At 40.2% G+C, this 13,187-nt stretch overlaps 1 protein-coding gene across 2 annotated transcripts in view; it reads left to right on the top strand.

The window, feature by feature from the left end:
* CACNA1I (calcium voltage-gated channel subunit alpha1 I) overlaps window positions 1-13,187 on the top strand; it is a 721,300-nt gene that overhangs the window by 452,285 nt on the left and 255,828 nt on the right. For both annotated transcript variants that reach the window (XM_056524026.1, XM_056524025.1), the window contains exon 6: window positions 10,131-10,290. In XM_056524026.1, coding sequence (XP_056380001.1) covers window positions 10,131-10,290 — 160 coding nt within the window. The remainder of the gene's footprint in view (window positions 1-10,130; window positions 10,291-13,187) is intronic.

Raw genomic sequence — 13,187 nt, 5'->3', positions numbered from 1 at the left:
TATGTCCCTGCCTTTTGGGATGACCACTTCCTTATTAGGATGGCCCCAACCACCATTAGGATGGCACCAGTAAGGTGCAGGGTGTAGCGAAATCAAACAACACAATATGAAAGTCAGGAAATAGGTCAAGGCACAAAAGGGTTAACAAAGGTACAAACCAAGAAGCACATACAGCTAACAGTAAACTGACTAACAGACAAACAGAAAAACAAAGCAAAGTCAGGCAGGCTACTGACAACAACAACAACAAAGATAGTGGCGGCGTATAGAATCTGATAAGAAGAGAATAAACAGGTCACCAAGGTACAGGAGGGGAGGCAATAGAATATGTAGGTAAACGTTAACACTTCATCATTTTTCTATTCTACAGCGTTGGCTTTGGTGCTCCAAACAAGGGAAAACTGATTTGTCCCATTATTAAAGGAGATGTCCGGTGCTCACTTTTCTTATTTTATCCGTTCCGGGCTGAAAAATTAAAGAATACAAATTTTCTCTTACCTGCCTAGGCTCCCCCCGGTGCTTCAGTACAGGTGTTCCGTCCCCGGGCTGTATTCTTCTTACTTCCTGTTAGCCCGAAATGTCACACGGAGCTTCAACCTATCACCGGCCGCAGCGATGCCAGTGATAGGCTGAAGCTCCGTGTGACGTGCCGGGCTAACAGGAAATAAGAAGAATACAGCCCGGGGACCGAACGCCTGTACCGGAGCACCGGGGGAGCGTAGGCAGGCAAGAGAAAGCTTATTTTCTTTTTTTTTTTGCAGCTCGGAATGGATACAATAAGAAAAGTGAGCACCAGACATCTCCTTTAAGGCATATTAGTAAAAGATAGGTAGACTGGCTGGTGAAGGCACTTAGTTCATGGTGGCACCTTACAATTGCCCACATTCTATATCCTGAATTGTCTACAATTGACTTTCCTGTTGCCATTACACCAGGATAATACATTTGATAGCTAGAATCTAATAAAAAGAATAAATTGAAAATAATGTATCAATAGCTCAGGCTCTGTTGAATTACTTTTCCGGAGCCAATCGACCACATTTTACATTATTAAATTCAGTCCTTGATTAGAGAGAATTCTTTCTCATGTATGAAGCTGTTACTTCTTGGAATGACTAGCCCTCTCTCTGTCAGACTCGCACTGAATGATAGAGACTTCACAGACTAAGAGTAAGTTCATAAAAGTCTTTATGTGATAATACTGATTATTTGGGCAATGAGATGGCGATTCGCCAGCGCTTCTTGATTCTTATTCATGAATGCCAATTAATCTTCTTCACTATTTATTCCGAGTTGTAACTGTGCGATAAGAATAGTTGACTGGCGCTGTCAAAATTCCTAGAGAATGGTGATTTAGTGCAAGTTATGCTATCTTATAATACATTGTAATATGACATTCTATAGAGGCAATGTTAAGCACCCAAGAAGTTTAATTAAATTAGATTCTTAAAGGGGTATTCCATTTTTTTTTTATTTGACTGTGTTACAGGGGCTGTAAAGTGAGTGTAGTTCATAATATAGTGTCTGTACCTGTGTGTGATGGAGGCCTCTCAATTTTTATGTGATCTTTGCCCCAGTGTTCATTTCTAGCAGCATGTAAAATGAGTGTTGTCTCTGGCTTTTCCCAGGTTGCAGTGCAGTCTAAGATATTACTTCACTAGTCACATTTTAAAAGGGAGCCTTGCAGTGCTTTAATCGGTGGAGTGACCGCTGGGTTAGAGGGAGGTCATTCTCCACAGGGCTGCAAGAAATTGTAGTTTTAAGCACAGCACGCATGGAAGGGATCCTATCTGTGCTACAATAGGTGGGGTGGCTGATGTGTGACATGGAGAAAAGTGATCTCATACTTACAAACAAGGGAACCTGGGACTCATAGTTGGAGGGAGGCAACTCCAATAGGACATAACCATTTCACAAAAAGAAAGCAGCAGCGTTATGATGGACATGCTAAACGTCCATTTAGCCCCAAGACAAGAACGGATCCTTCCTAAGCATGCCCATTACTGTCTGGCAGGTAAGTAATAAAGTCACCTTATAGTGGTTAACCCCTTTAAGGCTATCATCTGCCCTAAGTGAATTAATACGCCATGGTGGTTGAAAATGCCAGTTTCATTAGAATGTTGTGGATGACTTTTAGTCAATAATAGTGATATAAATTCAGATTGTAGATCATCCGATGGCTTGAAATCTCTATCAGATCTTAGTTCTCCCCCCTCCCCGTATATAAGCTAATTACCAGTTTCTAAAATCCTAATTAGTAAATTAGAAAGTGCCCGACATTAAACAGACAAGAGCTTTTCATCTGATAGTAACACTAAACATTATCCTTCTGTTGGATCAGAAGAGAACGGAGTCTGAGCTCCAAAACAGAATCAAAAATTATGGAGACCATTTCTGCGCAGAGAAAGTTGCCAGATTAATGACATTTGGAGCCATCTGTTTACCAACAAAACCAGATATGAATGGAGTTTTATTTTCGTTGTATTTCCAACGCTACAGGGACAGCATCATGTTCTTATCTCAAAATTTCACAAATAGTTAAGGCCAAAAGCTGTACAATGTGTTTTTTATTTTTTTTATTTTTTTTGTGATTGCTTTTTGATTTATAGAAGAAATCAGTAAAAATGTAAGTTTTGGACTCTAATATATTCTACTGCTACTTTGTATAATATGAAAATAGTCCACAGTGGTTCAAACTAAATATGTGTTCCAGGCTTAGTTTAAGTGGGTGTAAAATAGCAGTCACACCTCTCTACCAAAGTCTCCTCTGTTGCATAAAAAAATCATTAGCAACATGGAAAATGGCATTTGTTAGATGAAAGGAGGCCTGGAGCTTCAAGTTACACTGCTGTATGTGCTGTTCATATCAAAGGGTATTGTAGAAATCTATAACAACTTAGATGAGGCTGATTTTATGCAAAGGCACATACAAGTTATTTATCACAAATGAAATGGGTTATCCAACATAAGGTGATTTTAGTACTTACCTGTCAGACAGTAATAGTAACATAGTAACATAGTTTATAAGATTGAAAAAAGACCAGAGTCCATCAAGTTCAACCTATATCCCCAATGAGTCCCTACTGAGATGATACAGAGGAAGGCCTCATACTAGAGGTAAAAATTCCTTCCTGACTCCAAATATGGCCTCAGAATAAATCCCTGGATGAAAGTTCTGTCCCTATAAATCTAATGTACATAACCAGCTGTGTTATTATTCTCCAAAAGTGCATCCAGATCCCTTTTAAATGGACATGCTTAGGAAGGATCTGTGCTTGTCTTGGAGCTATATGGCTGTGTTCTGAGTCCACTATAACATTGCTGCTATCTTTTTGTGAAATGGCTATTTCCTGTTGGAGTTCCCTCCCTCCAATTACAAGTCCCATGATTCCTTGATTGTAAGTGTGAGGTCACTTTTCTCCCTTCCCCACATCAGCCACCCTGGCCATTGAAACATACCTGTGTTTACTAAAACTTCATTTCCTTGCAGAATTATCTCCCTCTCACCCAGTGGTTGCTCTCCCCATTGAAAGCAAAGACAGGCTCTCTCTGAACACCTGACTAGTAATGTAATGTCTCGGGTCACCCTGCAACGTGGGAAAACCTGAGATAACACTCATTTTGTATGCTGTTAAAAATAAATATTGGGGCAAAAATCACAAAATAATTGTGAGACCACCATCACACACAGGTACAGAAAAAAAACACTATATTGTGAATTACACTTATTTTACAGCCCTTGTAGCATATTTAAATAAAAAATCATGGAATACCCTTTTAATACAGAATCACTAGAGGATATTCCATCACCTGCTGTAATCTGTATCTGATTTTATATAGTGTTGTAAAAAGGTTCCATATGGTGGTGCCTGCAGCTCTGTACTGTGGAACTGTCGGTGTATTCTCCAAGTAGAAAGTCTTCCTGAACATTGCAGAGGTAGAATCTATCAACTGTCTTTGCCTTAAATTGAATAGGGGATAACATGTCTAGGGGCGGAGTACTTATTTTAGAAAAACCTTGAAAGAGAGATCACCCACAAGTCTTCTTTGCCTTCTGGTTCCAGATTCATCTTTGTTAATAAATAAAATTGAACCCTTGAGCCCATGTACTAAATACTGATGTCTGAATAAAATCACTGTAAGGGATAGATAACCGTGGCTGCTTCAACCCCTAAAACAGCAAATAGACAAAATTAGTCTAAAAGCAAATTAACAAGCTCTTAGGTGGGGGGTATGGTAGTTTACTACTTCCCATTGTATTGCCGAATCTAAGCTGGGGACCATGGCCCTAGCAGTTGGATGCCTTCAGGTGCAGTATAGCTATTGCAGTTGACATTGACCCTATGTTTCCTGGCCACTGTTCTCTCTGGCCTTCCACACCAAGTTGCTGTGTTAACCAGCATATCTCCTGGTTAACACAGCAACTTGGGTAAATTTTTGTTTCATCCTCTGGACTGTTGCATTATGTTCCCTTTGTGATGACACTTGGTTTTTTCTTGATCATGCCACTTTTCTATCAGTACTTCTGCCGCCATTTTATGACTTTTTTGGTCCATGCTTCAGTAGAGGGGTTAAAGGTAAAGACCAGGTAATCCTTTAGACACCATACCCCTAGCTACCCTTCCCCAAGTAAATCTCAGTTTTGGGAATCGGCTTTCTAGTATGTGAACATGACATTTAAATCACTACAACAAATAGTTCCTAGTTCTACATAGCTGGAAACAAATCGCAGTCACCAAAAATTAACAAAATAATAAATATTTATATCCATTATTATAGTTTGAATAGTTTGTGAGTGATAGAATGCTTGCTGTAGTTAATAACTTTCTTCCTAATTTATTGATACAACATACATTGAATGCTTATCTTTCAACCTTTAAAAAACATCATGTAACCTAAAAAATTCCAATTAATGTCTGATTAAAAGAGTAGTTCCATCTTTGATATGTCACAAAGAGATTCCGCCAGACCTGTGGAACCCCTACTGATCACAAGTAAGAAAGGATAGAGGTCCCTTTGGCTTATTCTGTGCATTGCTCTTGGCCACCCACTGTGCAGGGAAGTACATTATAGCCCCATTAGCTTGAGTAGAGAAGCCCTGTTGCGCCTTTATCCTGATCAGTGAGGCTTTCGGCAGTCATATCCCCAATGATTAGTAGGCAATGATATATCCTAGTGATAAATTATTTTGCACTTTTGTGAGGACACTCTGTTAAATCAATAACAAATTTAGAAATAATTCCAGTTTCCAGACCAACCACAGACACTTCCAGTCAGTCCTTACCCTTGCCGTGTACACTATGATAGGAATTATATAATCAGAGGGCAGAATTAAAATAAAATATTTCAAATAACATATGGAAGAGACTTCAATCTGAGGCATCTGACGTAAACACCACGGTGCAGCGCATTATCAAAAATGAATGATCAAATATACCAGTTAACAGGCCCGTCGCTGAAGGACAGGAAAACCAAGCAATTGCTTGGGGTCCCGAGCTGGCCCAGGGCCCCAAGCAGAGCCACTGCTTGTTGTGCTTCCTTTAAGGCTGCAGCCACCTGAGTGCTCTATAGAGAGCCTCTGCCGGCTGCAGCACTTCCTGATCACCTCCCAAGTTCCTCCCCCTTCCCTGTAGCGTGGCCGAGCTCCTCTTCCTCCTGGCTGTCAGTCCGGCCGGGTACCGCGCAGTACAGGAACAGGAGATTCAGTTTCCTGTTCCTGGCCGGAATGACAGGAAGTTTACACTGAGTGCTCACTTCCTTTCAGTCCGTCCGGGAACAGGCAACTGAATATCCTGTATCACGTGGTACCCGGCCGGACTGAGTGACAGCCAGGAGGTAGAGGAGCTCAGTCATGCTACAGGGTCCAGGGAAGGAGCCGGAGGAGGTAACTGATAATATTAGTAGGGTGGGGGGGGGACATAGAGGGGGTTAGTAAAAAAAAAAACATTTTGAAGGTGGGAGTAAGAAGGACACAGGGAGGGGGTGGGGGGAGTAAGAAGGACAGGGGGAGGGGGAGTAAGAAGGACATGGGGGAGGGGAATAAGAAGGACACAGGGAGGGGAAGGGGGAGTAAGAAGGAAAGGGGGATGGGGGAGTAAGAAGGACATGGGGGAGGGGAATAAGAAGGATACAGGGAGGGGGAGTAAGAAGGACAAAGGGAGGGGGAGGGGAGTAAGAAAAATATAGGGGGTGGGGAGTAAGAAGAACAGTGGGAGGGGAGTAAGAAGAACATAGGGAGCGGGAGGGGGAGTAGTATGAAGAACATAGGGAGGGGGTAGTAGTAAGAAGAAAGACACAAGAAGGGACGGGAGGAGTAAGAAGAAAATAGGGAGGGGGAGTAGTAAGAAGAACATGGGGGAGGGGGAGTAGTAAGAAGGACATATACACTGGTCATACTGGGAGGCAACTATAGGCCAGTTATCCTGACATCAATAGTGGGGACATTAATGGAAATTAATGGAAACCCTACTAAAGGATAGGATTGTGGAACTTCTAACATCCAATGGATTGCAAGATTAAAAACTACATGGGTTTACTTCAGGATGATCATGTCAAACTCATTTTATTGATTTTTTTTATTGGTTGACTAAAATAATAGATGATGGAGGTAAGTAGACATAATTTATCTAGACTTTAGTAAGGTTTTTGACACTGTCCAACATAGAAGACTTATAAACTGCAGTGATTGAGCTTGGACTCCCATATTGTTGAGTGGATTAGGCAGTGGCTGAGTAGCAGACAAGAGAGGCTTGTAGTCAATGGAGAATATTCAGAGCAAGTTGCCAGTGGGGACCTCAGGGATCTGTACTGGGACCAATATTGTTTAATATCTTTAGTGACATTGCAGAAGGTCAGAATGGCAATATGTTGGTCTTTTTGCTGATGATGTTCCTGCAGGGATATGGCAAATGGAAAAGGATTTAGGTAAACTAGAGGAATGGTCAGAACTCTGGGAACTAAATGTTTATATGAATAACTGATTTAGGGGTCAAGAGAGTTAAAGGGATTTAGGGGTCATTATTTCAGAAGACTTAAAGGTAGGCAGACATTGTCATAGAGCAGCAGGAAATACTTGGGTGTATAGGGAGAGGTATTAGCAGTAGAAAGAGGCAAGTGCTCATGCCAGGAGAGGTATGAGCAGTAGAAAGAGAGAAGTGCTCATGGCAGAACACTGGTGAGACCTTACTTGGGGAATTGTGCACAGTAATGGAGGCCGTATCTCCAGAAGGATATAGATATTCTAGAGAGAGTTCAGAGAAGAGCTACTAAACTAGTGCATCGATTGCAGGATAAAACTTACCAGGAAAGGTTAAAGGACCTTAACATGTATAGATTGGAAGAAAGAAGACACAGAGGGGATATGACAGACTTTTAAAAACATACAGAAAATCAACACAATAAAGGAGGAGACAATATTTAAAAGAAGAAAAACTACCACAAGAGGACATAGTTTTCTATTAGAGGGGAAAGATTTCTACAGTAATTTCAGGAAGTATTACTTTACTTAGAGAGTAGTGGATGCATGGAATAGCCTTACAGCAGAAGTGCTAGCTGCCAATACAGTGAAGGAGTTCAAGCATGCATGGGAGAGGTATAAGGCTATCCTTCATATAAGATAGGGCCAGGAATCATTAATAGTATTCAGAATATTTGTCAGAATAGATGGGCCTTATGGTTCTTATCTGCCGACACATTCTATGTTTCTATGGTAAGGGTATGCTGGGAGCTGTTTTTTACTCAGAACAATATAAGTGACTACATCACTCACACAGTTAGGAACAATGCAATGATACCAGTAACTCTCAGGTGATGTCTTCTCTACAGTCTTTACTTTTCTTTTTTATTTGGTCCAGACTGCCATGACTTCTTTTTCTAGCTACATTGTCCCTCTGCAGAGTTTGACAATAATCAATATAACTTTGCCAGACACTGTGTCCCCTAAATATTGTACTGCCATACACTGTGCACCCTGAATATAACATTGCCACACACTGTGCCCTCTGAATATAATACTGCCACATACTGTACCCTCTAAATATATTACTGCCAAACAGTGTTCCCTCTGAATAAAATCCTGCAACATTCAGTACCCACTTAATATAACACTGCCACACACTGTATCCTCTGAATAGAACACTGCCACACACTGTACCCTCTAAATATAATACTGCCACACACTGTACCCTCTAAATAAAACCCCGTAAGAGACTCCGCATAATATAATATAATTCCACACACTGTGCATTCGTAATGTAACACTGCCATACACTGTAACTCTACACAGTGTGCACCTTGAATAGGATACTGCCACTACCATAAACGAATTAACTACATATTGTGCCCCAAAAAAATAATTATATACTGTGCTCCACAGGTAAATTAATTATACACAATACCCCGTGTATGAATTAATTATGCACAATTCCCCCACATAATGTAATTATACACTGTGCCCTATATATGAATTAAACTGGTTCCCATGAGCCAGAGAGAATTGGCTGAATGCCAACCCTGGTTTTATTGCAACTCACACAACATGGCTGTCCTCATAAAGACAATAGAAGAAAGAATCAGGCAGAACTTCAAAGCAGATTAGAAAGGAAGAAATAGTATTTTAAAATATGATATATTCCTTTTAAGCATTTCTAGTTTTTAGATCTGTTCATTTTACTATTCTCTGGAGAGCTATTTAATATTATTAATAAAGTATTCATACTGAATAAATTACTTCTACAACTTTTGGTATGCAGCAGGGGTAGATGGATTGTAGCATTCTTTTTCAGCATTATTCTTAAAACAAATATATTATTTTCCTTAAAAAAAACATTTTGAATCAATTCCTAATTGTTCTCAAAATATTTTGTTGCTCATAATCAGTAGGGATGTACAGTGAATTGAGTGGATAAAAAAGATTATTTGTTATGTAGTGTTCATATAAGACACTTGATACAGAAAGCAAATTCTACGTAAAGAAAAACATGTATTTGCTGACTCCAGGATACCCCCCCCCCCCCACACACACACCCAGTACTGATGAGTGAATGCATATGGAATTAATCCAAATTGTTCCAAATATCCCAAAATAATCAGTTTTTTTTGTGATTGGCTTCAGGGGAATTGAGTACAGGAGCAGGGACTCCTGTCAAAGTCAAGGGTCCCTGCTATTGCACATACTTAGCAGCAAGGCATGCTTCAACTCTCAACCCGTGTTACATACCTACTTCATGCTCTTGGCCTATCAGATGTGTAGCACAGATGTTTTCTTTAGTGGCAATCATGTAACCACATCAGTACCCACTTATGTCCTTAGTGGGCGCTAACATGGTCATGTGATTGCTGCTGAGGAAAATGCTGAGCTGGCCCACATGACAAACTGAAGTGTGTAGAGGGTGAGTAAATATGCAGTCAAGGGTTGAAGATCCTACTCCTGTACAGTGGCCTAGAGGTAGGCAGTGATGCTCTACGCATCGCTGCTCACGCTCTCTAGTACCTTTATGTGGCCCATTCTAATCTCAATCAAAACCACTGCAAATTCTTCACTTATTTCAACCCCCTGGAGAGATGTTTACGAGACAAGTGTATTTCATTCCATTAGTAACCTAACATACTGTATATAAATATAATTTTGGAAAAACTCATATAGAAAAAAAAACTTCTCATCACATGTCCAGAAAGACTTGTCAGCCGACCCTTCACCATATAAGAGGGCATCAACGCATGTACAACAATAATAAATCACATTCAGATCATAACGCAGCATGTTGGGTGTTTTACCAATTTAACCATCTGTGTGTTGTGATTCGGTCATTGCTTTTCATGTGCTCTGTTACTATTATGTTGCATGCATGGGATGGAACATGTGTCTGCTGGGATGAAACCATCCATGTCTGATGGGAGAAACTGTATTTGTTTTTTTAAAGACAAATCTATCCTCTGTGGTTATACCTATATCTCTTTTACCTGTTTCCTATGTACATAAAATGTTCAGTATCCATGACCATCTTTTATCCCCCTTCGTGCTATCCTTGCCCCATGCTGTCCTTGTGTTGGTCGTTGGCATGCTATTTTTACATATTCCTTCAGTATTTTTTCTTCCATTTCTGCTGTTTTTCCTTTTTACTCATTTGCAGGTATGAGGATCCTAGTAAACTTGCTGCTGGATACATTGCCTATGCTGGGGAATGTCCTTCTTCTGTGTTTTTTTGTCTTCTTCATATTCGGAATCATTGGTGTACAGCTTTGGGCAGGACTTCTTCGCAATCGATGCTTTTTAGAGGAGAACTTTACTATGTAAGTCCATGTATGTTTTTTGTTTGTATGTCTGTGTCTAAGTCAAAGTATTTCTTTGTCATCTTTATTATTAAGTTGTAGCATTAGTAATGCCTTATCTTGAATAGTACAATGTGAACAGCAGTTCGCCAATGGCACTTACTGTTTGGTTTCTTCAAGTTTTTTGCATTTTCACTGGTGAACATTAGTGATCACTGATGAGCAGCAGGGGCCCCGAATTCGCGATATTTCTGGAATATATTGATTATTATTCGTCCTATTTTCGCGAAATTCGCATATTCGCTATGTTCATTCACTTTTTTTTTCATGGGAAAATTTGCATGGAAAATTCGAATAAAAAATTGCATATGAAAAAAAACAAAAAAAAAAATATTAGTCATTATGAATATATAGCACTATATTATACATATTCGTGATATCGCAAAGTGCCCATATTCGCGATAAAAATTAGCATTACGAATATTCGTGCTAAACACTAGTAAACATGAGACATGAGCAGACATGCTCTTTTCTTCCTTTGGATATTTTTTTTGTGGAATTGCTGGTCCTACTAGCGTCTAGCACCCCAAACACTTCACCGGGCTACTACTACTAGTGTTGTATAGTGCCCATCCACCCACTTCTACATTATTTGGATGTTTACTTATGTTCACATTGTGCTAGAATTTGAATGTACCTTCTACAATAGAGCACCATCTTTCCGGTAAATCACTGTTTAGACCCCAGCTAGGTAACCCCTCCCGCTTACGGACTATACACTATATGCACAGGGAGTGCTAGATCTACCTCTCTAGCATTGGACTTTATCTTGAATAGGCCTTTGCATAATTTTACAGGAAGAATGCCCCAAAGCTGGAAAAAGTTTAAAGATGGTATCAGGAAAGATTAGTAAAGATACATTATTTATTTTTTCTTAAAGGGAATCTGACCCCAGCATCATTAACCTGCTGGTACAGTCTAACAGTGCGGGTTACACTGATTCCAGCAGTGTTTACCTTTTTTTGATATGTGGTTCTGTTATGCCCAAAACTTTAAATATGTACTAGGTGTACTAAGAGGCACCTTAGTACACTCTTATGGCTGCCCACCTGAGCTCTGTAGAACCCTTCATAAATATTCATGGCTCTGCCTACAAGCACGTATCCGATACATGCTGTGAGATCTCCAGCACAGCCCCTATCATCACCATGCATAGGAGCGGTAAGTGGAGCAGCTTCACAACAATAACCATATATATGTTATACTTGTAGGCAGAGCCATGAATTTCTATGGGAGCTCTGAACTCAGGCATCTCCAGTCCTCACATAAAAACAGAATATCCCCTATCCTGTGGATAAGTTGTTTTTCACCAGACAACCCCTTTAACCCATTCCCGGCCTATGATGTATATTTACATTATGGGCAGGAATACGTTAATGTGAAGTGGCGTATATTTACGTCATAAAGCAATACCAGTCTATGAAGCGTCACTATCAGCAGCCAGGCCTCACCGCTAATGCTGAGCAACAATGAGCACGCATATGTCCAGCATTAATCCTGTAGATCCCACAATCAAAGTTGATTATGGGATTAAAAAGTTAAAATTATTGGTACTTGGTACATGTGGATTCAAGGGGGCTAATGAAGACTTCTGCAGGTTAATCGTGGTGTCCTGATCAGCTAAGATTGTGACTGGAGGGTCCTCACCTGACTTTGTGCTGTCCGATTGGCACTCTGAGAAATGTTGTAAAAAATGTGAATAAGCCCCTCTCCTAATAAAAGTTAAAACAGGGGCTGAATAACTTACATTTGTGTAGTACCGGTATGTGTTCCAATTGTTTCCTTCTGACGTAGTCAGCAGGATCTTGCCAGATTTGTCTCCTGCTGCGATCCTGCTGACCACAACATTTCGGATTTGTGGGCTGTAAAGTTGCAGCATTCCCACAGGTAAATCCATAGCAGCATAGCATTTTACCCTAAAGTGGCCCTTCTGCATAGAAGCTGACTGTGGAGTATATCATGTGACCAAAGACTCACTCATTTGATACAGAATAATGCAAATATTAAACCCTTGCACTCTTAAAATACCTCAGTTTATGCTATAGTGACAATGAAATACAAAAAAAATAACAACAATTTTGACTAGTGAAGGGCTTCTTCAGCAAAACGACAAATTCATGGGTAGTAGGACATTGCACTAACACAGACTAACTTACCTAGGATCTGTGCTTGTGATCTGTTTCTGTGCCCTCCCTTCAACTATAATCCCCAGGATCTATTGTTTGTAGGTGGAAATGACTTTGCTCCCTCCCACACATCAGACACCCCACCAATTAAAGCACAGATGGACTCCTTGCATGCATGCTGTGCTTGAAACAATTCCCTACAGCCCTGTGGTGAATGATCTCCCTCCCACCCAGTGAAGCACAGACATGCTCCCTTTTAACACCTGACTAGTAAATCATTGTCTCAAGCCGCACTGTAACTAGGAAAGGCCCCAGACAACATTGATTTTGTATGCTGCTAAAAATGAACATATACACAGGTACACTAACTTTACAGCCACTTTAGCACAGTCAAATAACAAAACATTTCAGAAGGCCCCTAACCCGATAGTTAACAAGTTATCCTGGAACTTCAATCTGCTTAGCTCCTTCTGCTCTATAACATGGTGCTTGCATATTGGATTGCATTTTCAACATACGTAACAGGTAAACAGGTTCCCTTTAATACTTAATAGCACATATGGAGGACAAAGATGTTTGTGCATTACTGATCACGCATACAGTGAGTTATTTCTAGGAAGTATTAGTGCCATTATCCCTAATGGAAGAAAACTGTGTCTCTACATGCCTCCTTATCAGCATGTAAGGTGCAGCCAGCTGATTGTAAAGGCTATTAAAAAATCAGTGTTCATT

Source organism: Hyla sarda, chromosome 6 (genome assembly GCF_029499605.1).
Source record: "Hyla sarda isolate aHylSar1 chromosome 6, aHylSar1.hap1, whole genome shotgun sequence".
Classification (NCBI taxonomy): domain Eukaryota; kingdom Metazoa; phylum Chordata; class Amphibia; order Anura; family Hylidae; genus Hyla; species Hyla sarda.
This window is presented reverse-complemented; position numbering and strand designations above follow the sequence as displayed.